General features: G+C 51.7%; 2 protein-coding genes and 5 non-coding genes across 9 annotated transcripts; 6 read left to right on the top strand and 1 right to left on the bottom strand.

Annotated features, from left to right (window-relative positions):
- The first annotated feature begins 245 nt into the window (after positions 1-245).
- DHX37 (DEAH-box helicase 37) lies at positions 246-17,006 on the top strand. The gene is made up of 27 exons (XM_058816783.1): positions 246-345; positions 1,171-1,340; positions 2,265-2,377; positions 2,937-3,258; positions 3,864-4,012; positions 4,276-4,368; positions 4,467-4,563; positions 4,895-5,008; positions 5,886-5,987; positions 6,459-6,573; positions 6,721-6,816; positions 7,127-7,203; positions 7,803-7,941; positions 8,138-8,214; positions 9,132-9,364; positions 10,764-10,875; positions 11,458-11,564; positions 11,890-12,078; positions 12,182-12,306; positions 12,810-12,926; positions 13,495-13,667; positions 14,054-14,168; positions 14,568-14,705; positions 15,256-15,350; positions 15,795-15,868; positions 16,105-16,202; positions 16,731-17,006. The coding sequence occupies exons 1-27, from the start codon at positions 246-248 to the stop codon at positions 16,811-16,813; spliced, it is 3,423 nt and encodes a 1,140-aa protein (XP_058672766.1). The 3' UTR covers positions 16,814-17,006.
- Positions 17,007-17,844: 838 nt separating this feature from the next.
- On the bottom strand, positions 17,845-17,916 carry TRNAA-UGC (transfer RNA alanine (anticodon UGC)). The gene has a single exon. It is a non-coding gene; the product is annotated as a tRNA-Ala (tRNA).
- Positions 17,917-18,130: 214 nt separating this feature from the next.
- Positions 18,131-18,202, top strand: TRNAD-GUC (transfer RNA aspartic acid (anticodon GUC)). The gene has a single exon. It is a non-coding gene; the product is annotated as a tRNA-Asp (tRNA).
- A 338-nt stretch (positions 18,203-18,540) lies between these two features.
- Positions 18,541-18,613, top strand: TRNAF-GAA (transfer RNA phenylalanine (anticodon GAA)). The gene has a single exon. It is a non-coding gene; the product is annotated as a tRNA-Phe (tRNA).
- Positions 18,614-18,910: 297 nt separating this feature from the next.
- TRNAD-GUC (transfer RNA aspartic acid (anticodon GUC)) lies at positions 18,911-18,982 on the top strand. The gene has a single exon. It is a non-coding gene; the product is annotated as a tRNA-Asp (tRNA).
- A 255-nt stretch (positions 18,983-19,237) lies between these two features.
- On the top strand, positions 19,238-19,309 carry TRNAA-UGC (transfer RNA alanine (anticodon UGC)). Its single transcript has one exon. It is a non-coding gene; the product is annotated as a tRNA-Ala (tRNA).
- A 1,855-nt stretch (positions 19,310-21,164) lies between these two features.
- UBB (ubiquitin B) lies at positions 21,165-22,526 on the top strand. Of its 3 annotated transcripts, none has more exons than XM_058816519.1 (2): positions 21,165-21,338; positions 21,762-22,526. In XM_058816519.1, the coding sequence occupies exon 2, from the start codon at positions 21,768-21,770 to the stop codon at positions 22,455-22,457; it is 690 nt and encodes a 229-aa protein (XP_058672502.1). In that variant the 5' UTR covers positions 21,165-21,338; positions 21,762-21,767; the 3' UTR covers positions 22,458-22,526. The 3 variants fall into 3 exon arrangements, with proteins under 3 accessions (XP_058672502.1, XP_058672501.1, XP_058672503.1); XM_058816518.1 differs by having other exon boundaries at positions 21,172-21,374; XM_058816520.1 differs by having other exon boundaries at positions 21,177-21,333.
- Positions 22,527-24,349: the final 1,823 nt, after the last annotated feature.

Genomic DNA, 24,349 nt, shown 5'->3' with positions numbered 1-24,349 from the left:
GAAGTGGTGGCACAGCGGGCCGCACGTGGGGCCGTACCGGGCCGTGCCGTGCCGTGCCATACCGGGCCGTACCGTACCGTGCCATACCGGGCCGTACCGTACCGTACCGGGCCGTACCGTACCGTACCGGGCCCCACCGTACCGTACCGGGCCGTACCGTACCGTACCGTACCGGGCCCCACCGTACCGTACCGGGCCGTACCGTACCGGGCCGGGCCCGTTTGGGCCGTGTCCCCGCCGCCGCCATGGGCCGAGCGCGCCGGCGGCACAACTGGAGGGCGCGGCAGTCGCAGGGCCCCGGGACACCGCCCGCCGCTGAACCGGAGCTGCCGCTGGAGCTGGGAGGTGCGGCCGGGCCGGGCCGGGCCGGGCTGGGCTCGCTGGGGGCACACCCGCGCTGGAAGGGACCGGAGCTGCTGCCCTGCTCTGCTGTGTTTTATTCTATTTTAGTTAGAAGCGTTGTTGTTGTTGTTTTAAGCCCGGGGAGGCGGTGGGTTCCCGTCCCTGCGTGTGCCTCTCACCCCACCCTGGGGTCGGTCCCAGGCTGGGCTCGGTGAGCTCAGAGCTCTTTTCCAGCCGAATCCATTCCCCGGTTCCGTGATCTCCGATCAGCTCTGGTACAGCAGCGCTGCCTCCAGGCAGCTCAGGAGTTGTGCTTGGGGCCCTTCCCAATCACTCAGTGGCTCCATCATTTATTAAAACAGCTACTAAACATATCTCTTATGTTAAACATTCGCCTTCTCAAACTTCAAAAAAAAAAGGCATTACTTCAAAAAAATTACGTTCATTATTCTATTTTTATTACTCTGTTAATGCGGTTTTTTAGTATTAAAATCCGCTGGTGCCCGGGTGAAGCAGGACACTGAGGAGTCACCCCAGGGCACACTGTGTCCTGACCCTGAGGGATTGAGTAAAAAGGCAAAAATTGCATAATATTGTTACATAAATCTTGGAGAGTCGCCCTCAGGGCTATAGAAAGCTCAGGGTTATTGAATGCCCAGTTTCGAGGTCTTTTGCCCCTGCTGATGTTGCAGGATTTTCTCTTGGCTGGGCATGAGGGTTGTGTTTGTTAGAGGCAGCTAAATCTGGCCTGGTGCTTGATAAGCCTGCTAAGCAGAGTGCTGAAAATAATCCACCTGGCACGGGAGAATAATGCAACCCTTCCTTCAGATGGAGCAACGCTGAAGGGAATTGACCAAAGCAATGCCCTGGTCCTGCCAGCAAAAAAAGCCAAGAAGAAAAAAGCCCCATGTGTTGTGCAGCAGCAGAAGAAACCCCTGAGCAAGAAACAGAAGAAAAACCTGCAGAAGGTTTTGGAGCAGAAGGAGAAGAAAAAGCAGGTATGTTGCTGTTTCTGGCAGCAGCAGCTTCTCAAATCTTGAATTCTTAAATTCTCTTAAAATGAGGGTTTGGTATTGGTGTGTGGGGAGGGCGGGTGATGATGAGGATGGTGAGGGGTGTGAGCTGTCAGGGGTGCCTGAGGTGTGAAATCCCAGGGGTGTGCAGGTGCTGGGGTGATGCTGCAGCAGCTGCAGCCCCCCCTTTGCTGGGCATTGGGGCAGAGATGCAGCACCCAGGGGCTGCTGAGGGCAGCTCCAGGGGAGGAAGGCGCTCCTGCCCTCTCAGGGGCTGCAGGAATGCATCCTCTGTGGGGCCAGGGTCTGTTCTGCACAAGTGTTGTGGAATACATTAGTGGCAGGCAGTGGTATTTTTTCATTTTTTAAGCACTCTGTGGAATGGGTGCTGTGAGCTGCTGCAAACCTCCCTGCACCCCAAGACCTGTCAGTGCTTCTGAAATGCCAGTTGTGTATTTTCAGCATGCAAACACATTTTTTTCTATCTTTGTAAAACCTTTCCAGGCAGAATCCCTGCTCCTGTCAGTGCCTGGACAATGACTCTCAGAGCAGCTCTGGTTTTGAGGCAGGTTCACCCTGTGGCTCACACCTCTGCCATGCCATGTCCCAGGGCAGGGATTTGGGGCTCCCTTTGCTCCAGGCCTCATTCCAGTGCTTCAGATCCAATCTCTTTTCCTTTGCTGCTGTTTCTGGGGTGCAGCTGAGCTGCTCACTGCTCTGATGTCAAGTCCCCATTTCTGTTTTTGCTCTGGTACAGGGCTGAAATCAGGGAGGACTGACCCAGGAGCTTTTCCAGCTGCACAGCAGGGTTTGCCAGAGCACAGAGCACACCTTGGAATGCTCAGATCTTGCCATGAAATCCTTTCCTGGTCAAAGCAAGCACTGATTTTGGTTGTTTTCCCCAAACAGAGAGCTGAGCTGCTGAGCAAGCTGAATGAGGTGCAGGCTTCTGAGGCAGAAATGAAACTCCTGTACACAACTTCCAAACTGGGGACTGGGGGACGCATGTTTCAGGCTAAAAGGTAAAGGGATTGTGGGCTGGAACCATTGCAGTTGATCATTCTGTTTGAACAGCACCATCCTGAGCTTTCCCTTGAGTTGTTGTTCTTCTTCTTGGTATAAACAGGTTCTTCAGAATGGATGGAGTTAAATAATTTGGTGTTTTTATCTGATAATGGGATAATTATTTTCTTGGTCTTTCCTGCGGGATGAGGATGAGGAGGGTGACACAATCTGCAGGCTTTTAGCAATTGTGCTAAACTGCAAAATTGGTGGATGAACACTTACTTTCTTGTGCTGGAAGACATCTGCTGATGTTGACCATAGCTGCTGGATTTATCAAGAGATGGATTTATCAAGAGCTGCATTTGTAGATTAAACTACAAAGCAGTTCTATCCTTCAGAAGAAATGAATAAAAAACCCAGGATAGAAAATGCTTAGATACAAATCCATCAATCAAAGCCAAGGCTTTACCTGGCAGAGTTGTGAAAACCTCCAGGAGTGGAGATCTGGTTTTTGGGGAAGTCCTGTCTGGTTTGAGGTGCCAGAGCACAGCTCACAGGTGGATGTTTTGTTTCCAGGGTGACTCAGGAGCCAAGGACTGATGTCCCTGAAAGGATCAGGAGCATCAGCGGTGCCAACAAGAGAAGGCACAGCTCAGAGTCAGAGCCTGAGGAAGAGCCCAGCAGCTCTGAGGAGGAGGAGGAAGAGCAGAAAGAGGACACTGAGAAGTCCTCAGGCAGTGCTGCGGGTGCTGCTGAGGAGGCAGAGGGAGGAGTGGGCAGGGCAGGGGCCGAGCAGCCTCCGGCTGGTCCCAGAGCCCCGGAGCCCCAGGCAGCCCCCAGCAGGGCTCCCTGCAAGCCTGCAGTGTTCATCCCTGTGCACAGGACTCCTGAGATCCAGGTGAGCCTCTGGGAACAGTGCAGTTTGTCACAGGGGCTGGGGAGGATGGTGGGCTCCGGCAGCTGGGTGCACTCAGCTCTGCGCCAGCAGCAGGAAAGCTCAGCTTGTTTCAGGGTATTAGCATTTACCTTCAGTTTTACATCCAGAATCTGTTAACAGTCCTTTATTGTCTTTTGCTAGAAAATCTTCTGAAGTCCCTTTCAGCTCTCTGCTGTTCTCTACCTTATGCTGAGTGGTTTTGTCCCATTTGTTGTGGGCAGGGCATTGTGCAGGAACAGGAAAAGCTCTGCACCAGCCCCAGCAGATGAGGCAGTTGTGAAATGAGTTTTCCCTTGAAGTGCTGTATTAAGAAACTCGAGGGACTCTGAAATTTCACAAATTACAGTGCAGGGCTTGCCCTGTGCTTGCTGGGAATCTGCTCTGATGTCTCTGGTTCTCAGCCATGTTTGTGTGGTTTGGACTGTTTCAGAGATTTCTGAGTCACGGGATTGCAGAATTCCTTTGTGGGTTTTATGGTCTGAGGAAGGGAACAGGTTTCAATCCCGAGGAAAACAAAAAAGGAGTGAGAAACAATGCAGCTAAAATGTGTGTTTTGCACTGTTTAGGAGGCAAGACTAAAGCTCCCCATCCTTGCTGAAGAGCAAGTGGTCATGGAAGCCATCAATGACAATCCCATTGTGATCATATGTGGAGAGACAGGGAGTGGCAAAACCACCCAGGTGCCTCAGTTCCTCTATGAGGCTGGGTATGCCAGGTAGGACTTGGATTTTATTTGCAGGGACAGCATTTTGGGAAAAACTTGGCTGTAACTCACACATCTTCAGATCAGTACAGATACAACGAAGGGAATCCCAAAGCTCCCTGACTGTGTTTTCATTCCACCTCTAACTAAGACTGAGGCTGTGTGACTGATGCCATTAATCTAGAGCCATCAGTGAGAAATCCTGTTGTCATTTTTTGGGTCTGCTGCTCTGTTTAATGAAAACAATTCCTCTTTTCCTCCCCTCACCCCTTTAGTTCTGGGGGCATCATCGGGATCACGGAGCCTCGGCGCGTGGCCGCCGTGTCCATGTCCCAGAGGGTGGCCAAGGAGATGAACCTGTCACACAGGTGAGCCTCAGGAGGCCTTGGGACCTCGCTGGGGGGTGGCACTGAGGTGCCCTGTGGGCAACAAGGACTCTGTGCTTGTTCCTGGTGTTTCCCCACAGGGTGGTTTCCTATCAGATCCGCTACGAGGGGAACGTCACCGATGAGACGCAGATCAAGTTCATGACTGATGGTGTGCTGCTCAAGGAGATCCAGAAGGTAACTTGCTGTCCTAAGGGTTAAAAAGGGGAATTTTTTGTATAGCTGGGAAGAGAGGCCAATGTGGACTTGTTGCCAGTCTTTCAAATCAGAATCCCTTTCAGCATCAGGGATTTGTTTCATCTCCACCCTTGATGTTCCTGCCCAAGCCCCTAAACATTAGGTTATCTTGGGAGCAAGAGGGAGGCTTGGGAACCAGGCTGTCTTGTGGAGGGTGAGTGCATTAAACTGAGTGAGAATAGAGCTGGGGATGGGCTCAGTGCTTGTGGCGTGTCCTGACTCACATATCCTTGCTGGGGCCTCCTGTGCTGAAACCCATCTCTCCCCTCAGGACTTTCTGCTTTCCAAGTACAAAGTGATCATCATTGATGAGGCCCACGAGAGGAGCATGTACACTGACATCCTGATAGGCCTCCTGTCCCGCATCGTGCCCCTCCGGAACAAGGTGATGCCATCCCTCAGGGTTCATTCTGTTTTTTTTTTTAATTCTGTTTTTTAATTCTATTTTTCACATTCTGTGCTGCTTTAGGGTGTGGGTCTGGGTTCACATCAGGGCATGGTGAGCTCTGTGCACAGAGCAGGGAGACAAAACAATTCCTGCTCCAGCTGGGCACAAATGATCCAAATCTCAGCCCCAGGAGCACAAACACCGTGGGCTGGAGAGAGAAAAACAAGCAGGGTGGGACTGCCTGGGCTAAAGCTTATGAATTAATTATGAATGAAATGTGAATAATTGGACAGTTAACTCCAAGATGAAAATGGAGCAGAACTGATCAAAGTAAGAGACCCCATGACCCGTGGGGCATTTTGGGACCATTTTGGTTCATCCTGGGTTCATTTTGGGACCATTTTGGTTCATCTTGGGTGCAGCCCTGGCTGGGCTCTTGTGCTGCCCAAGGTGCATCCATTCAGGCCTTCTAATGAATCCCTGCTTTATTCTTTAACTCCATCTAGTCTCTGTTCTAGGGCAGCCTGCACAGGGCATCAGGAGGGGCAGGGCTCCTGCTCTGGACATGGATGTGCCAAGGGGGGGATGTTCCACATGAGGAGGCTCTGTGGTGTGGAATTCCAAGGAAATCTGACAGAAATCACACTCAGTTAACACATCTCTCTTTCTGTATGGTTGAGGAGGTACAGAGATTGCACCAAGGGGGAAATAGCACAGATCAGTACCAAGAGGTGACTTTTCAGGCAGAATCCAGTTCATTTGAGAATTACAGTGCAGCTAATTGAACTCCAGCAGCCTGGGGGAAAGCAGGGTGTTTATTGGTGCCCTGGGGAGGAGCTGTGGGGCACAGGGTGACAGATGTGTGTCCCTGCAGAAGGGGCTGCCCCTGAAGCTGATCATCATGTCTGCAACTCTGCGTGTGGAGGATTTCACTGCCAACACCAGGCTGTTCTCTGTGCAGCCTCCTGTCATCCAGGTACTGTCCCCTCCCTGGGAGCCTCTATAAAACCAGTGACAAAGCAGGGGCACTCCAGTCTTTCCAGCTGGTGCTGAAATCCCTCAGATAACCCATTTTAAAACAGTCATTTTGCTTAGGCTATTGTTTCTTTTGGGACTTGGTGTTTTTCTTTCCACCTTTATCAGAAAACCGCCCTGGCAAAATCTGATTATCTTGAAAAACTTTTAAGTTATGGTTCAGGGGAACTAGAAAGCCTCAATCTGAGTTGAGGAGGTGAAAGGGGGGAAAGATTTCGTTTCTAGCCTGGTTTTATGGTGGAGCAAACAGCAGTGATTTCTGTGGGTTTGGTGTTTTGTAGGGTACCAAACCCTGGACGTGAGCAGAAATACGGGTGAGCTTTTCTGGCTGTAATGATTGTGTGGAGTTAGGACAGCACACAAACCCTTTATTTATTTCTATTAATACCTTTATTTGGTGTTTGCTCTGCAGGTAGATGCAAGGCAGTTCCCTGTGACTGTTCATTTCAACAAGAAAACCCCCCTGGATGATTACAGTGGGGAGTGCTTCAGGAAGGTGTGCAAAATCCATCGGATGCTGCCTGCAGGTAAGGGAGCTTCACTGCTGAGACCTCTCACTTTGCTCATACTGAACATGCCCAAAGTTTTGGGGTTTGTTGCTGATTTTTTTCTTTTTTTCCTTTTCTTTTTTTCTTTTTTTTTCTTTTTTTTCTTTTTTTTCTTTCCTCTTGCAGGTGGGATTTTGGTGTTTTTAACAGGCCAGGCAGAAGTTCACTCTCTGTGTAGAAGATTAAGGAAAGCATTCCCATACCAAAAGAGCAGCACTGCAGGTAATGCTGTAGAAACTTAAACTTCAAATTATCCTGCTGAGAAGTGAGCTTGCTTTGCATCTAAAAATAAGAACTTTTATTTTAAAACCACAAAATACAAGGTTTGGGGGAAGTTTTGGGTGATTGCCATGACTGATGTTAAATTTTGTGCTGGTTTGAGTTTGGGAAAAAATCCTTTGCAGCTTCTCTCTGCCTTCAGTTTGCTTTTTCCACACTGTGCCTCCCAGAAGGGTGGGAGTGGGACCAGACCCCTCCACCTTTCCCCAGAGGAAAGCATGCCCAGCTCACAGTGTTCCACTGCTGTTTTCAGGAGGAGAGGATGACAGGGAAGACTCAGTGGAAGAAATGAGGAAATTCAAGAGCTCGAGGAAGCGCAGGAGAGTCCTGGTAATGTGTGAGGGGCAGAGTTCCCCCGAGAGGCAGCAGGAGCCTCCCTGCAGCAGCTCTGCTCTGTGGCTGTGCCTCCCTCAGCTCCTCCAGCCCTGCCTGCAGCCCACAGGTGTCCCCTCAGTGCTGCTCTCACTGCTGCAGAATGCTGCTGAAACTCTGCATGTCATGGGCAGGAGATTGATTTAGATTTAGAGTTCTGACCACTCAAACTCGAATGCAAGGAGCTCCAGACTTGCTGGCTGCTCCTCATCTTAGCGTCTGTTAACCAAAATTTGGACTGGATCTGACAGAGAGATTAAATTCTCAGACTAACCCATCTTGACAGAAACTGTTGAACATTTGTTTGACATATCTGGATTAGGAGGCCAGTTCTTTCTAAGAGCGTTACAATAAATGACAATACATGGAGGTGGAATGGGATTTGGCATTGTATGCTTTTGCAATGCCTCCAATTTAAAAAATGTCTAATTTGGAAATACTTTATTTTGCACCTAAGAAATGTGAGTCCTTGTCTCAGCTTTGCTTCCACAGCAATGCAAAGTGCTGCTTGTGTCCCCCTGTTAATGTGCTGTTTTCACCTTCCCTCCCTCTCTCAGACACTCCCCAAAATTGATCTGAACAATTACTCTGTGGTGCCACCAGATGAAGGAGATGAGGACAGAGACTTTGACAGTGATGATGATGCTGCAGGCTCTGATCTTGACCTGGACTTAGGAGATGGAGACTCAGGAGAAGGTTTGGCACGTGGGAAAGAGGGAATCCCTGTCCCTGTGAAAGGAGTGACTTGAGCTGTGGCGCCAGAGCAGCAGTGTCATGGCAAAGCTGTTCGGGTTTGCCAGTCCCAGTTACTGGGATCAGTTTGTACCAGTTGCTTTCCTGGTTTTGTGCAGATGTTGCTGGGGCTGAGCAGTGCTGGTTTGTTTCCCCACAGATGAGAAATCTGACTCGTCCCTGCCCCTGTATGTGCTCCCACTCTACTCCTTGCTGGCACCAGAGAAACAGGCAAAGGTAAAGGATTTATTGTCACAGTGAGCAGGTGATCTGACAGATAACAGTGATCATGGTCTGAAATCACAAGAGAGATAAAATTCCCATCTTGGGCTATTCTGCCAGCTGGAATGGCCCAGTGGGCAGGTTGGGCTGGGGTGTCCCTGACGTGTCCCTTCAGCAGGGTGGGAGAGGTGATCAGCCACAGCCCTGCAGGGTCTCTGAATCCATCCTGGCTCCTCCTGCAGCCCCTGGGGTCATTTCTGAGGCTTAACCCAGCTGGACAAAGAGCTTCAGAGCTGGAGACAGGGGGTTAGGGCTGTGCTCTGACTCCTGCCTTCCCCTTGCAGTGCCATGTACACTGCCATACCTTCGCAGCCCATCCAAGACCACGCCTGCCCCTTTTCCTTGCCCCTTTTCCTTGCCCCCTTTTCCTTGCCCCCTTTCCTGCCCCTTTCCTATGGTGGTGTTTGAGGGTCCCCAGGACAAGGGAGGAGATGAAAATCTTGACTCCATGTTTCAGAAGGCTGATTTATTATTTTATGATATATAATACATTAAAAGAAAATTATATACTAAAACTATACTAAAGAAAAGAGAAAGGAGACATCAGAAGGCTGGGAAAGGAAGTAAATAATAAAATCTTGTGACTGCTCAAAGTCCTGACACAGCTGGACTGTGATTGGCCATTAATTACAAACAACCACATGAGCCCAATCCCAGATGCACCTGTTGCATTCCACAGCAGCAGATAACCATTGTTTGCATTTCGTTCCTGAGGCCTCCCAGCTTCTCAGGAGGAAAAATCCTGGCAGAAGGATTTTTCATAAAATATGTCTGTGACACTTTCCTTGCCCCCTTTTCCTTGTCTCTTTCCTTGTTCCTTGCCCCTTTCCTTGCCCTTTCCTTGTCCCTTCCCGCCCGGCCCTGTCCCGCAGGTGTTCCGCCCCGCTCCCGCCGGCACCAGGCTGTGCGTGGTGGCCACCAACGTGGCCGAGACGTCGCTGACCATCCCCGGCATCAAGTACGTGGTGGACAGCGGCCGGGAGAAGCGGCGCTGCTACGACAGGGTGACGGGGGTCTCGTCCTTCAGGGTGTGCTGGGTGAGCCAGGCCTCGGCCCAGCAGCGCGCCGGCCGCGCCGGCCGCACCGAGCCCGGCCACTGCTACAGGTGAGCCCTGGCCCGCGCAGGGCCCTGCGTTCGCTGCCAGGAGTGCGCTGGGGGACGCAGGAGCCTCCCCTGGAGTGGGAAGTGTGAACCCCAAAACCCTCCCTCTTCCAGTTTGTTATGCGTTTTAAATTAAGGGGCTCTGATGCGGTGGTGTTCGCAGGGGTCCCAGGATGAGGGAAGAGATGAGAATCTTGGCTCCGTGTTTCGGGAGGCTGATTTATTATTTTATGATACGTATTATATTAAAAGAAAATTATATATTAAAAATAATATACTATTAAAAATATATAGTGGGAAATGTAAACCCCGAAACCCTCCCTCTTCCAGTTTGTTATGCGTTTTAAATTAAGGGGCTCTGATGCGGTGGTGTTCGCAGGGGTCCCAGGATGAGGGAAGAGATGAGAATCTTGGCTCCGTGTTTCAGGAGGCTGATTTATTATTTTATGATACGTATTATATTAAAAGAAAATTATATATTAAAAATAATATACTATTAAAAATATATAGTGGGAAATGTAAACCCCGAAACCCTCCCTCTTCCAGTTTGTTATGCGTTTTAAATTAAGGGGCTCTGATGCGGTGGTGTTCGCAGGGGTCCCAGGATGAGGGAAGAGATGAGAACCTTGGCTCCGTGTTTCAGGAGGCTGATTTATTATTTTATGATACATATTATATTAAAAGAAAATTATATATTAAAAATAATATGCTATTAAAAATATATAAATAATATTTAAAAGAATATACTAAAAGAAGAGAAGAAAAGGTTTCACCAGAGGGCTTGCAAGGAAAAGAAAGGAATGATAACAAAATCTTGTGACTGACCAGAGAGTCTGAGATAGCTGCACTGTGATTGGCCATTACCTGTTACATCCCACAGCAGCAGATAACCATTGTTTACATTTCATTTCTGAGGCCTCTCAGCTTCCCAGGAGAAAAGATCCTAACAAAAGGATTTTTCATAAAATATGTCTGTGACACTCTCAGGGAAAAAATATGGGAGCAGGGAATAACAGTTCTTTAATAGGGAAGAAAATAAAAAAGAAAAACGATGCAGTAAATCAAAACAACACCGGCAGAGTCAGAACACAACCTGACACCCTGTGGGTCAGGGTGTTGGTAGCAGTCCTGTTGGAGGTGTGGCTGCAGCCCTCCTGCATTTCTCTTGCTGAAAACTCTTGTTTTCATGGTCAGGGTAGATTTCACTATGGCCAGGTGGATTTAACTCTGAGCCAAGTTAACTTGTGAATAAGGCAAATGCCCCAACTGTAAATAATGATGTGATGATGTAAATACTATCCATGACTGCCTTTTTGGTTTTTTATTCCCTTGCTAATTTTTCCTGTATATCCTTTGAATTAAAATTTCATTTAAATATCTAATAACACTTCTGGTCCATTAGGTTATACTCTTCAGCAGTTTTCATGGACTTTGAGAAATTTTCTGCTCCAGAAATAACGAAGCGACCAGTGGAAGACTTGATTCTGCAAATGAAGGCATTAAATATAGAAAAGGTGAGTTGGAAAGGGCTTTGTACCACAGCACCCATTAAAGTGGTTGCCCTTAGGAGCCAGAAACAAACAGAAATGTATTTTATTGCCATTGCTTGGAGCTGTGCCTTGTGGCAGAAATTCAGATCCTGAGAGTCCATTTTGGGTCTGCACATTGCAGAAACTGCTCTGAATTCCTCTAGGCCTTAACAGACATGTTTGTTCAAGCTGTAAATGCTTTCTTATGTTCTTGGAGGTTAAAAAAAAAAAAACCTGTCCAAGCAGGGTCTGTGTTTTGGAGATACGGGAGCACTTTCAGAGATCTCAACACTCAAATCCAGCCCTTGAGCAGCCTGCCCTGGGTGGTGCCTGCAGTCAGTGGGTGCTGGGGGTGATTCTGCTGTTCCTGTTTCCTCCTGTTCTTGTTCCAAGCATTTCCTGCCATTCTGTGTCCTTTCCTTTCGCTCCTGGCAAACATCCTGAGTGTTTTTCTTGGTCCCACGTGAGCAGAGGGGAGGATTCCACTGCCTTGCAGGGCTCCTGGCTGTGCTCACCCTGGGATGCTGTGTCACTGTGGGCTGAGGGGCTTTGCTCTTGTTTCCCTAGGTCATCAACTTCCCCTTCCCAACCCCTCCTCCCACGGAAGCTCTGGCAGCAGCAGAGGAGCTGCTGATAGCCCTGGGTGCCCTGAAGGAGCCCCCCATGACAGGAAGGTAATGCCAGTGCCCCCCACTGATGCCCTGCACTGTGGGCTCTGCTGTGCTGCTGCTGCCCTCCCACCACACCCAGGGCTGTCCTGTGGCTCACAAACTGCCACCAGCTCAGCTCTGGTGCCCTCTGTTTGATCCACCGGCCCTGGTGTGTGTGGGCAGGGAAACACTGAGCTGGGAGCAAGAGGAATCTTTCCCCTGGCCTTTGGCACCAGCGCACACAAAACCTGAGAAATGACCTCAAATTAACTGGGCTGCCAGAGCGGGGAGCACAAACTTATAATTTAGAGTTACTTCATGACATGAGCTCTCTTTTTCCCTGGCCCAGGCTGAAGCAGCAGCTGGCAGCAAAGCTGAGCTGCCCCATCAGTCCCCTGGGCAGGGTGATGGCCACTTTCCCCGTGGCCCCTCGCTATGCCAAGATGCTGGCCCTGAGCAGGCAGCAGCAGTGCCTGCCCTACACCATCACCATCGTGTCTGCCATGACTGTCAGGGAGCTCTTCGAGGAGCTGGACAGGTCAGTGGCTGAGCCTGCCTGTGTCACAGTGTCACCCTGTGTCCCTGTTACCCTGTGCCTGGCACAGCTCTCACAGGTGCTGCCCTGTGTTGGTTGCTTGCAGGCCTGCAGGCAGTGAGGAGGAGGCAGCCCAGCTGAAGGCAAGGAGAGCCAGGTTCTTGCAGATGCAGAAGGTCTGGGCTGGGCAGGGGCCCATGCAGAAGCTGGGGGACCTCATGGTGATGTTAGGTAAGTACCTGTGAATATCCTCTCTGTATTCTTTAGTATAGTTTAGAAGAATAGAAATAGAAATAGAAATAGAAATAGAATAGAATAGAATAGAATAGAATAGAATAGAAGTATATATAGTATAGTATATATAGCATATATAGTATAATATATAATATAGTATAATATAGTACATATAGTATATATAGTATAGTATATATAGTATATATAGTATAATATATAATATAGTATATTATAACATAGTATATATAGTATATATAGTATAGTATATATAGTATCGTATAGATAGTATAATATAACATAGTATATATAGTATAATATAATATAGTATATATTATCTTAAAATAATAAATCAGCCTTCTAAGAACATGGAGTCAGATTTATCATTCCTCCCTTCATCGGGACACCCCACTAATACAATAGCAGCCCTGAATGACTCCTTGCCTGGGACAGTGCTGTCCCCATGGTTCCCTGAGGAGCCCTGACCCCCTGTGTCACCCCAGGAGCAGTGGGGGCCTGTGAGTACTCTGGGTGCACCCGGGAGTTCTGTGAGCAGAACGGGCTGAGGCACAAAGCCATGCTGGAGATCCGGCGCCTGCGAGGGCAGCTCACCACGGCAGGTGAGGGGCTGGGGGCGTCTGTGCTGGGGGAAATGCTGTGCTGGCTCTGTGCTGGGGGCTGCACAGCCTCACTGTGCTGGGGAAATGCTGTGCGGGCTCTGTGCTGGGGGCTGCACAGCCTCACTGTGCTGGGGAAATGCTGTGCTGGGGGCTGCACAGCCTCACTGAGCTGGGGAAATGCTGTGCGGGCTCTGTGCTGGGGGCTGCACAGCCTCACTGTGCTGGGGAAATGCTGTGCTGGGGGCTGCACAGCCTCACTGTGCTGGGGAAATGCTGTGCTGGCTCTGTGCTGGGGGCTGCACAGCCTCACTGAGCTGGGGAAATGCTGTGCTGGCTCTGTGCTGGGGGCTGCACAGCCTCACTGAGCTGGGGAAATGCTGTGCTGGCTCTGTGCTGGGGGCTGCACAGCCTCACTGAGCTGGGGAAATGCTGTGTGGGCTCTGTGCTGGGGGCTGCACAGCCTCACTGAGCTGGGGAAATGCTGTGCTGGCTCTGTGCTGGGGGCTGCACAGCCTCACTGAGCTGGTCCCTGTCCTGCTGCCCCCCCTCTCACCCGGTGTGCCCGCAGTGAACTCGGTGTGCAGGGACGCTGGGCTCTACGTGGACCCCAAGATGGAGCCCCCCACGGAAGCTCAGGTCACCTACCTGAGGCAGATCGTGCTGGCAGGGCTGGGGGATCACCTGGCCAGAAGGGTTCAGGCAGAGGAGCAGCTGGATGACAAGTGGAAGAATGCCTACAAGGTGAGCAGCTTGCCTGGCCTCAGTTCCTCCTCCCCTGTGGCAGAAACCTGTGCCAGCCCAGGTGTGTGGCTGGGTGCAGCTCTGAGATGTCTGCTGCCTTCCTGCAGCTCCTCTCTGTGGAACTGGAGTTTGCAGTGGTGCCATTTCTTGGTGTTCACGTAGGAAATGTTACAAAAGGGCTGAGAAGTACCCTGAGTTCACCTTGTGTACCCTTAGACATCTTGCTCGGTGTCTGCAGAGAAGGTGGAGCAGAAAATGATGGGGTTATTAAAAACCTCCCTCACTTCAGGAAAGCTTACAGATGCACACCTGAAATGAGGTGCAGTGAGGACATGGGATTGTCAGTCACTGCTCTTGCTCTGCTTCAATCTTTGTGCCTCTTTCAGACTGCCCTCCTGGAGGACCCCGTGTTCATCCACCCCAGCTCAGTCCTCTTCAAGGAGCTGCCAGAGTTTGTGGTGTACCAGGAGATCGTGGAGACCACCAAGCTCTACATGAAAGGTGAGTGCTGTGGGTGCTGCAGCCCTGCTGAGCAGCTCACAATGCCTTGGCAGTTCCCCCTGTGCTGTGCTTTCTGAGTGACTCCTGGGATTTGGATCCTTAAGGCTTCCTAGGTCTGGATCAGGAGATAAATTGGCATTTTTAATTATTATTTACCTGGCAGAATTGGCTGGAGCAAAGCTCAGCTTCTGAAATACCTGCTTTGCCCCAGCCCTGCCAACCACAGCTGCCTGCTGCTGATCTCTGAACAGATATTTTACAACATAAAAAGTTTGAAAAGCATTAAGGACAAATAAATCTGTGGAGATCAGACCCTGACCGTCCCTGTACCCCTGGGGCTGCCAGTGAGCCGTGGCCCTGGGCAGCAAACCTGCATGCAGGTGTGTTTTCCCTCCCCAGGTGTGTCTGCAGTGGAGCCTGAGTGGATCCCTGCCCTGCTGCCACCCTACTGCCACTTTGGGAAGCCTCTGGAGGATCCCCCTCCCTCCTACTGCCCTGGCACGGGCCGGGTGCGCTGCCACAGAGCCAGTGTCTTCTGTAAGTGTCCCTGGAGCTCCCCAGTGTCTTCTGTAAGTGTCCCTGGAGCTCCCCAGTGTCTTCTGTAAGTGTCCCTGGAGCTCCCCAGTGTCTTCTCTAAGTGTCCCTGGAGCTCCCCAGTGTCTTCTCTAAGTGTCCCTGGAGCTCCCCAGTGTCTTCTCTAAGTGTCCCTGGAGCTCCCCAGTGTCTTCTCTAAGTGTCCCTGGAGCTCCTGCCTCTGCCAGGAGGGCCCAGAGAGGGGCTGTGAGCACCTCCATGGGGTTTGCAGCATTCAAACATTGGATTTCCCACTGAATTGATGCCTACATGGGGTTTGTAGCATTCAAATACTGGATTTCTCACTGAGATGGGCACCTCCATGGGGTTTGTAGCATTTAAACATTGCATTTCCCACTGAGATGGGCACATCCACGGGGTTTGCAGAATTTAAATACTGCATTTCCCACTGAGATGGGCACTGTGCAGGCTGGCAGTGCCCTCCCCTCTGTCCTGGCCAGGTGCCCCAATGGGGGAGCAGGGAGGAGATTTGGGTGTTGTGTGTTGTTTGCAGACCGGGTGGGCTGGCAGCTCCCTGCTGTGGAAGTTGATTTTCCCCCAGGGATCGAGCGCTACAAACACTTTGCCAGGTTCCTGCTGGAAGGAAAGGTGAGTGTGCTCCACCTGCACCACTTCTATGATATAATCATTAATTTTTTAGCCCAGTTTTTGGAGGAGATGAACCTTATGGCTTCAGTTTTTGCTCGTCACTTGTTGGTGGATGGAAGAGTTTGTTGTGGTTGATGAGGTGGGGAAGGGATCTTTAAAACACAAAAACAAATCAGGAAAAATCAGTATTTCAGTGAAAGACATCCACAAATTTAAGTGCTGTTTTTGCAAAGTGAAAAAAAGCCAATAGCCCATGTGTTTGTCTAGTATGGGACAGGAGAATTGTCCAGCAAGTCAGGAGAAGATTATGGACAAGGGATAGGAGGAGATGGTGATGGAGGATATGACATGGAATATGCAGTAGCACAAGTTCATTGATGGTTGTTATCATATCACAATTAATTCACTTTATTCATTATATAATTGCTGTAACCAATCTTCCAGGTCATTAAAAAGCTGAGTTCTTACAGCCAGTGCCTGCTGTCCAGCCCCCTCATAATGCTGAAGACATGGTCCAAGTAAGTGGCTAAAAACAAACCTCAGGTTCTTTTCTCCACCAAACACTTTTCACTTCCTTTCTAAATAAAAAATAATCAATGCTGAGAAGGGTGGTGGAGATTGTGGTCTTGGGAAAATGAGTTTCCTCACCAGGAAAAGCTGTGTCCCAGGAGAGTTGGGGTGGTGAGGGCAGGGCAGGACACGCAGCCTGCTGGGCTCATGAACACTGGTTTACTGCTCCATTTCTGTGATTCAGACTTCAGCCCAGGACAGAAGCCCTCCTGCAGGCTCTGGTTAAAGAAAACTGTGATAACCGTGATGCTTTGGTGGCTGCATGGAAGAAAAATCCCAAATGTGAGTGTTCTGCTTGCCTAATTATCAGTCACGTCAGTGGGGTGCCTTGAGAACTACTGAATTATAATTTCAAAAAATGGACTAGTTAATTTGTTAAGCTTAAAATATTTCTATTTTCTTACCAGAAGCAGGAGTGCCCTGTGCTTGATTCTTGTGAAAAATGACACAAAGCACTTCAGAAAGCAACATTTATTTGTATACTAAGATTTTTTTTTCTGTAGTTGTAACCACAGTTAAAATGTACAGACTATGGTAGTACTGTCCATGGATATATTGAAGGGTTTTTTCCTGGTAAAATGGATTTTTTTCAATATTGGGGTGCCAGATGATAAGAATTCCTTCGCAGAAGCAGCAGCAAGGTGCTGCAGGGATGGCACAGAGATTCCTGTGGGTGCTGCCACCTGTGCCTGGCAGCATCCAAGCTCCAGCAGCATTCCTGCAGCGGGTGCTGGCCCTGTCTCCAGTGGATCTGGTGATCCCTCAGGGGGTTTTTCCAGCCAAACTCAGCGTCTCTCCTCTCCCCCGCAGATCTGCTTGCAGCCTATTGCCAGTGGGTGCCCGAGGCCCTGCACCAGGAGCTCGCCCTCAAGTGGCCACCAGTGGCCCTGTGACCCTCGATGCTGATGGACTCCTTGGCTCCAGCGTGTTTGGAGAGCTTTCCAGGGCTTTCCTTGGAAATCTGAAACTGATGGACTCACCAGCTGTAGGAATATCTTTTGTTATTCTGCTTTCCCAGAAGCCCTGCCAGCTGTTTGGCTGGTGTTTCATAATATTAATGTTTGGATAATTTTATCCATTGTATTTTATGGAGATTTTTCTTTTTTTTAAACCTGAAGTTTCTCTTTGGACTATATTAGTCATATGAACTGTAATAAATATGTAAAATTCTTGGTCTGGATGGGAGAAATCTTTCTGTGAGGGATGCTGCAGTGGGCAGAATATCAGAGCTGTGCAGGAACATCCTCATGGGTGTCAGACAGAACCTGGGCAGCAGCTCAGGGCAGGAACACAAAAATGAGGAAAGTCTTGGGTTGGGATAGGAATGGTTTAATTAGTGAAGGGAAGAAGGTTCAGTTTACCTTCCCCTTCACCTGATCCTTTTGGGCTTGGTAAACCCAGTGCTCACACTGTGCCGATGGGCTGCTGCTTGTGACACTGCTGCAGGAGAAGGTGTGGACAGGGACCCTCGGGTTCCTGTGTTCTGCAGGAAACTGGTGCAGCCCAGCTGGCTGGATGGGTATCCATAATTCCCACACGGTGTGTCCATAATTCCCACATGCCTCAGGGGCAATGTCAGAGCACAAGCAAGCATTAAAAACATCCAGAGCTGAAGAAACAGCAACTTTAGATCTGCAGCCAGAAGGAAGGTAGCCCCTCGGTGTGTTTTCAGTCAAACACTGGGGTTTTGGGTTTTTTTTTTCAGCACCACTGGGTTTGGGATGTCCCCAGGCAGGAGGGTGCTGGGGGCTCCTGGCAGGGCTCCTTTCTTTAGCAGGAATTGCAGCACAAGTCTGCACACTCTGCTGCGGGGAGGGAAGAAAATAAACAGGCAGTTATGGAGTGTATTGGGAAATTTCGGCTCCTCTCGAAAATAAAGCCGAAAAAAGCAAAAAGCACCAGCCTGCAGGGCAGGGGCAAAATGTGGAGATGCCGGGGATTGAACCCGGGGCCTCATACATGCAAAGCATGCGCTCTACCACTGAGCTACATCCCCGCGCTGCAACAGCAGCCGCTCGCAGTCTATACAGCAATACCGGGGGCCGCAGGCCGGGCCCGGCGGTGACATCGTGATGCCAGCGCTGTCACCCCGGGTCCCCCGAGTCCCGCGCTGCGCCCCGGCCGCTGGAGGGGAGCGGGACAGCGACAGCTCCGCCGGAGGTGGGACGATACCTTTATAAAGCGAGGCAAAGGAGCTGGTGATGTAGCCGTCCTCGTTAGTATAGTGGTGAGTATCCCCGCCTGTCACGCGGGAGACCGGGGTTCGATTCCCCGACGGGGAGGTGTAAATAATTTTGTCTCCGGATGCTATTTTTTGTGGATGACCCCGCGAAGGTGTTTGTCTGCGACGCTGCCGTGGAACCGCCGCCGGAGAGGCCGGACAAAGCCGGCAGAGCCGTGTTTTGCGCCAGGAGACGGGAGCGAAGTGCCCCGGGGTGCGCGAGGAACACCCCGCCGCTGCGGAAATGGGATGCTCTGGGTGGAAATGGCCGCGGGAAGGTGCGAAACCCCGCACAGCCCCGGTACCGGGCAGCGGGACCCGTGCGGGAGGGCGGGCAGCAGCGCCCGGGGGGTGCGCGGGGCGGGGTCGTAGCCACGGCCAGCGAGGGCGTTCTTACCCGCCGAAATAGCTCAGTTGGGAGAGCGTTAGACTGAAGATCTAAAGGTCCCTGGTTCGATCCCGGGTTTCGGCAGAAAGTTTTGGTTTTTACGAGTGGTTTTTTTGGGGGGGGTTGTTTTTTGGTTGTGGGTTTGTTTTTTTGTTTTTTTTTTCTTTCTCCTTACCATCAAAACGGTTCCTTTTGCTGCCGAGCGGAGGGAGCGAGGGATGCTGTCCCTGCGTCGGGCGGCTCAGGCGGTGCCATCGCAGGCCCTCCCGCGTGCGGGAGTTTGGTGTCAGGAGCCGCTTCCCGAAGGGCGCAGGCGATGGAGCAGGTCCTGCGGCCGCCGCTCGGACATGGCCTGGCCTCCGGAAAGACTATTCACAACCGTCCTCGTTAGTATAGTGGTGAGTATCCCCGCCTGTCACGCGGGAGACCGGGGTTCGATTCCCCGACGGGGAGGCTGCTAACTATTTTAGTCCTTTAATTTATTTTTTTTCTTCACGGATTTCTCTGATTTGCGACGGAGCAAAACCATTCGGTTTTCTGTGTGCGAACCAGCACGTTCTTGTCTTTTTGAGGGCTGCCTGCGGATCGCACCAGGCTCTGTACACCGCAGCGCTGCCGGGGCTGCCGGGGCTCGGTGCCCGCCGCTCCCCGCACGGGGGCGGGCTCAGCACGGACCTGGCCGGCGGGCAGGATACGAAACGCGGGCAGGGGGACGTAGCTCAGCGGTAGAGCGCATGCTTTGCATGTATGAGGTCCCGGGTTCAATCCCCGGCGTCTCCACGTGGTTGCTGCTCTTTTTCCCGTTTATTTGGTGATGTTTTATCCAGTCAAAGTCCCTGAGTCTCGCTTGGCAGCAGCAAACGGACCGTGCGGCCGAAATGGGCCCACAGTGGCACTTCCCAGCAGCACAAAGTGCGGATTTTTTTGGTTTTGTTTTTTTTTTTTTTCCATTTGGTTCTCCTCAGGCCTGTGCAAACACACATGGCTTTTGATCCCATCTGTTGATTATGAGACACAAGAGGCCCAAAAAGAAGCACAAATCATCAAACCCTGCAATGCAGGGGAACAGAGGCCACTCATGCCAGGCTGACACTGTCACACCACACAGCCTGGCAGACATGCAGCCCTGCAGCCACACGGAGCACAGGGCTCTGCTCCACATTCCCAGAGACAGAGGGGAAGGACAGAAGCCAGGACACCACAGCTGGCTGCACTCCTGAACACTCAGGAGCTTCTCCTGGCTCTGCAGGGCCCACTCACCCTGCTGCCCTGTCAGCCCTGAGCTCTCAGGGAAACAACCGCCCTGCTTTGAGCCCCTCAGTCTCATGGGGAAACTCTGTGGGGCTGGTAAGGCTGGGAACCATGGCACAGCTGAGAGGTTTGGTCCAGAGAGACCAAAGCCCTCGCAGAACCTGCTTGAGACAGCTTTGATGGACACAGCTCAGGGGCAGGTGCTCCCTCTCACTGCCTGGTTACCAGCAGCAGCAGGAGCTGCCCGCTGACAAATGCAAAGTGACATTTCCAGCCATGGTGGCTGGAAAGCTCCTTGTGCTGTTTATTTACTCATCTTACTTCCAGTTGTTATTTTGAGCCAGTGTTTGGCCACAGCGCTGCTAAGTGTGAAGATCCCTGTTGTAAATTACTCCCTGGCAGCTACACTTCTGGAATGTGCCCTGCATGTGAATGTAAGAGTCACTGGCAGTCACTGGCAGTGACTGGCATGCAGTAACAGACTTTTCCTCACAAAACACTTTCCCATGTGCTTTTTTGATGACTTTCTGACCAGTCCTAAGCGCTCACCTTGTAACTAAAAGAACAAGCGTAACATTATTAAGCTTAACATTATTATTCACTTTCTGCTGAGGAAAGACCTAAACCTGCAAGGATTCTCCAATTTCTGATATTTGTACAATCCCAATTCACAGCATCAGCCACTGAGCACTGAGAAGTAACCAAAAGACTTCCGTGGGGCTTTTTTGAGATTGTTATCACTACAGCTGTGGTGTTAATACAAAAACAAAGCAGCAGAGGCCAAAGAGCTCCCCAGAGCATTCCCATCAATGTGCAGGCAGACACAGGCACTTTTCTTCAAATCACAAAGCTTTCCCCGGACCCCTGCTCCTTTCCTCCTGGTGAGCAGCCTTGGGTGTTATCAGTGTCCCTTCCACTTTCCTTGGGAGCTGCCAAATGAATGATTTTGTGGGCAAATCAAAGCGAACGGCACTGCCTGGATCTTGCAGACAAAGCTCCATTCTGTTCCCAGCTGCAGCCTGGAGTTGCTGTGCAGTTTGGGTTCTCTCACACAGAAATAACACTCGAGGCGTCCCTCGGGATAAAGCCACGAACTCCTTCCCTCAGGAACCCCCTCACGGTGTGGCCGCAGGCAGAGCTGGCCCTCACCTTGCCCTAGGGGCAGAAGCCAAGGAGGTGTTTATCAACCAGGGGCGCAACTGCAGTGTTTAAGCCCCTGAACGTAATGAAACTTTTTATCTTTTCTACTTTAACGCGCGGCTATGTCTCCTAATTGGGGTCACTGAGATGGCGCAGCCGCGGCCCCGCTCCGCCGGCTCCAGGCCGGGTTTTCCCGCCGCTCGCCGTCCCGCGCGCGGAGGCCTCAGCACAACCACACGAGGCGCCGATCCTTCCGCGCCGCCCGGCCGCGCTGCCCCCTCACCCAACGCCGGAGAGCGGAGGCACGCGGCGCGAGGAAAATAGTGCGCAGCGGAGTGATCCGAAGGCGGGGGCGGGGCGCCGGGGGCCATATAAGCACCTAGCGGAGGGATGCGTGGCGCAGTTGGCGCTGGGTGAGGTTTGTGGTGCCGGCTTGGCCGAGCTGCGTGCCGCGGTGAGAACAGGGTGGGGGAGGGCCTAGATACGGGCTGGGCGTCCGTGTGGAACGGAGGGGTGTGTGCGCTGAGGAGCCGCGGCTGGGGGCGATGGCGGACAGTGATGGCGGGGGCAGGGCTGGGAACGTTGCCTTCCCTTCAACGGCCGCACCGCGAGGCGGTGGCGGGCAAGGGCCGGGCCTAGCGGCCACTGGCAAAATGGCGGCCGCGCAGGCGCAGCGGTGCTGCAAGATGGAGGTGGGCGCGCGCCTCGGGCGGGAAGGGGAAGCGGTGGAGACCCCGCCTCTCTGGATGTGGGCGGGGCTTGTTCTGTGACGTCACGGTTGGGGCGCAGCCCCGGATGCGGGAAGCGGTTCCTAAACCACGGCGGGTTTTCCCTTTTCCAGGGAAAAATGCAGATCTTCGTCAAGACCCTGACTGGCAAGACCATCACCCTTGAGGTCGAGCCCAGCGACACCATTGAAAATGTCAAGGCCAAGATCCAGGACAAGGAGGGCATTCCCCCAGACCAGCAGAGGCTGATCTTCGCAGGGAAGCAGCTCGAGGATGGCCGTACCCTGTCCGACTACAACATCCAGAAGGAATCTACCCTGCACCTCGTGCTGCGCCTGCGCGGTGGGATGCAGATCTTTGTCAAGACCCTGACGGGCAAGACCATCACCCTTGAAGTTGAGCCCAGTGACACCATTGAGAATGTCAAAGCCAAGATCCAGGACAAGGAAGGCATCCCTCCTGACCAGCAGAGGCTGATCTTCGCAGGGAAGCAGCTCGAGGATGGCCGTACCCTGTCCGACTACAACATCCAGAAGGAATCTACCCTGCACCTCGTGCTGCGCCTGCGCGGTGGGATGCAGATCTTTGTCAAGACCCTGACGGGCAAGACCATCACCCTTGAAGTCGAGCCCAGTGACACTATTGAAAATGTCAAGGCCAAGATCCAGGACAAGGAAGGCATCCCTCCTGACCAGCAGAGGCTGATCTTTGCTGGCAAGCAGCTGGAAGATGGCCGCACCCTGTCTGACTACAACATCCAGAAGGAGTCAACTCTGCACCTTGTCCTGCGCCTGCGGGGTGGGAACTGAACCGGCAGTTGTTCCAATTAAAGGTTCCCTGCACTTGTTCATTCCAATAAAGCTGTTGCATCTGTAAAAGTCTGTGTCCCATGTTACACGAGCAGTCGTTCGTGACATTGCCCAACCCCAGATTTCTAATAAACAATAATTACGTAGCTTTCCACAGACAAAGGGGTTGCAAAACTGCCTTATGCAAGCAAGGCTTCCACATTCTTGGTGATTGTAGCTAATCCCTCGGCCGTGCTTTTCCTGGGGTTGTGTAAGTGCTCTGATACCTGGCTGCAGCTCAGTGCCCGCCTGCAGATGTTGTGCAGCTGTGGTGTTGTGTAAGCAGGGATGTGCACTGGGGAGCTGTGCATGCTCCCCAGTCAGAGGGCTTTGAGATAGCTCTTGGTTGCCCAGCAACTGCCCTTATTTTGGGATTAGTGGAGGAACATCAAAGGGTGATCCCGCAGCTCCAGCTCGGTGACAGGATGGTCCTGCAGCCCGTGGGGTGGGAAGTGCTGATCTCATCAGGTACGGGGTGGACTTGTTTTTTTGTCAAGCTTAATGGCATTAAGCAAGCAGTAGTTTCAGATGTACCTACTGGAAACGTGAATGTGCTTCATTCCAGCTGTGCCCCAAATGGAAATGCTGCTGAGCTGAGCTGTCACAGCAGTTCCTGTGCTGCAGAAGCCCTGGCAAAAAGGAAGTTGCCTCTGAAGTATTTGTGGGGGTTGCAGCAGGGCTGATGAGTTAACCATGGCTGTGCTGGGTGTGTGGAGAGGGAAAGGGAGAGTGACACAGAAATGCTCTTTCCAGGAGTGGTGACACGGGCTCACCTGTGGAAGGGGATGCGGTGGGAGTTGAAGGGTCTTAGCTGGTGGCTGGTTCAGGGGACCCAAAGGGATCCCAAAGGGATCTTGCACTGCCTGGGTGGGGTAGCAGGGTGTGGCTCCAGTAACACCAGTTCCTTTCGCTAGTCCGGCCTGTACAGAGCCAATTCAGAGCACCAAGGTCTGTGCTGTGCTGGAGGAAACATTTGAATGCTAAAGAGCCGAATCCCGTGTGGGTGGGAGCTGGTGCTGTGCCATCCTGGACATCCTGTTCTCCCCCACAGGAGTGCCCCGGGCTCTGCCCACGCTGCCCTGGCTCCTGGGCTGAGCCCCAACAACTGCAGGGAGCAGCTGGCCATATGTGGGCAGCAGAATCCCCAAAGTGAGCATCTGAAACACGAGTGCAGGGGAGCCTGTCTGGAATGCAGGGAGCATAACTGCACGTGGTTCTGATTTGAAGGCACCTGACTGCCCCTGGGGAGAGCTGCAGGAGGACACAGGGTGTTTGATAATGTCAAAGCCTCCACTAATGACTACATAGCCGTGCTTTAGGAAATCCTTTTATTTTCAATGTCTCAGTAACAAACCTTTACAATGTCCTATTTAAAAACCCAATGCTGTAACGGCCTGGAGCAGGCTGCAGCAGGCAGAGCAGCAAGCCTGGAGGAGAAGCCTGTGCTGTGGCCTCGTGAGCAGGGTCAGCTCTGCTGAGCACTCAGGAATGGTGGGAAGATGTGCCAGGAGGGTTGGAATGGGTGTTAGGGAAAAGTTCTCCCACAAAGGGAGGGCTGAACATCCTGGGGCTGGCCACAGCACCAGGCTGCCACACTCCAGGATGAGTTTGGACAACACTCTCAGGCCCATGGTGGGATTTTGGAGCTGGTCTGTGCAGGTTTTTGGCTCGTGGCTCCCTTCCAGCCCAGCACATTCTACAGTTCTGTGACCTCTGCAGGGTTTGAGGAACCTCAGGGCTCAGTGTGGCAGTGCCAGCGCTCCAGAGGCAGCACCCGTGAGCAGAGACCACAGCTGGGGTGGGATCAACCATGCAACAGCAAAATCTGATGAGAACAGCAAAGCCTGTTGTCA

This window comes from Ammospiza caudacuta, chromosome 18 (genome assembly GCF_027887145.1).
Source record: "Ammospiza caudacuta isolate bAmmCau1 chromosome 18, bAmmCau1.pri, whole genome shotgun sequence".
Lineage (NCBI taxonomy): Eukaryota > Metazoa > Chordata > Aves > Passeriformes > Passerellidae > Ammospiza > Ammospiza caudacuta.
The sequence above is the reverse complement of the archived record's forward strand: the minus strand, read 5'-3'. Positions and strand labels throughout refer to the sequence as shown.

What these genes read in the sequence shown, in the direction of transcription:
- UBB (XM_058816519.1), top strand. Translation starts at nt 21,768, where the DNA reads ATGCAGATCTTCGTCAAGACCCTGACTGGCAAGACCATCACCCTTGAG.
- DHX37 (XM_058816783.1), top strand. Translation starts at nt 246, where the DNA reads ATGGGCCGAGCGCGCCGGCGGCACAACTGGAGGGCGCGGCAGTCGCAG. An exon ending in GGAAGCGCAGGAGAGTCCTG is followed by an intron (nt 7,204 to 7,802) that starts GTAATGTGTGAG and finishes TCCCTCTCTCAG; the next exon opens with ACACTCCCCAAAATTGATCT. An exon ending in CTCTTCGAGGAGCTGGACAG is followed by an intron (nt 12,079 to 12,181) that starts GTCAGTGGCTGA and finishes GGTTGCTTGCAG; the next exon opens with GCCTGCAGGCAGTGAGGAGG.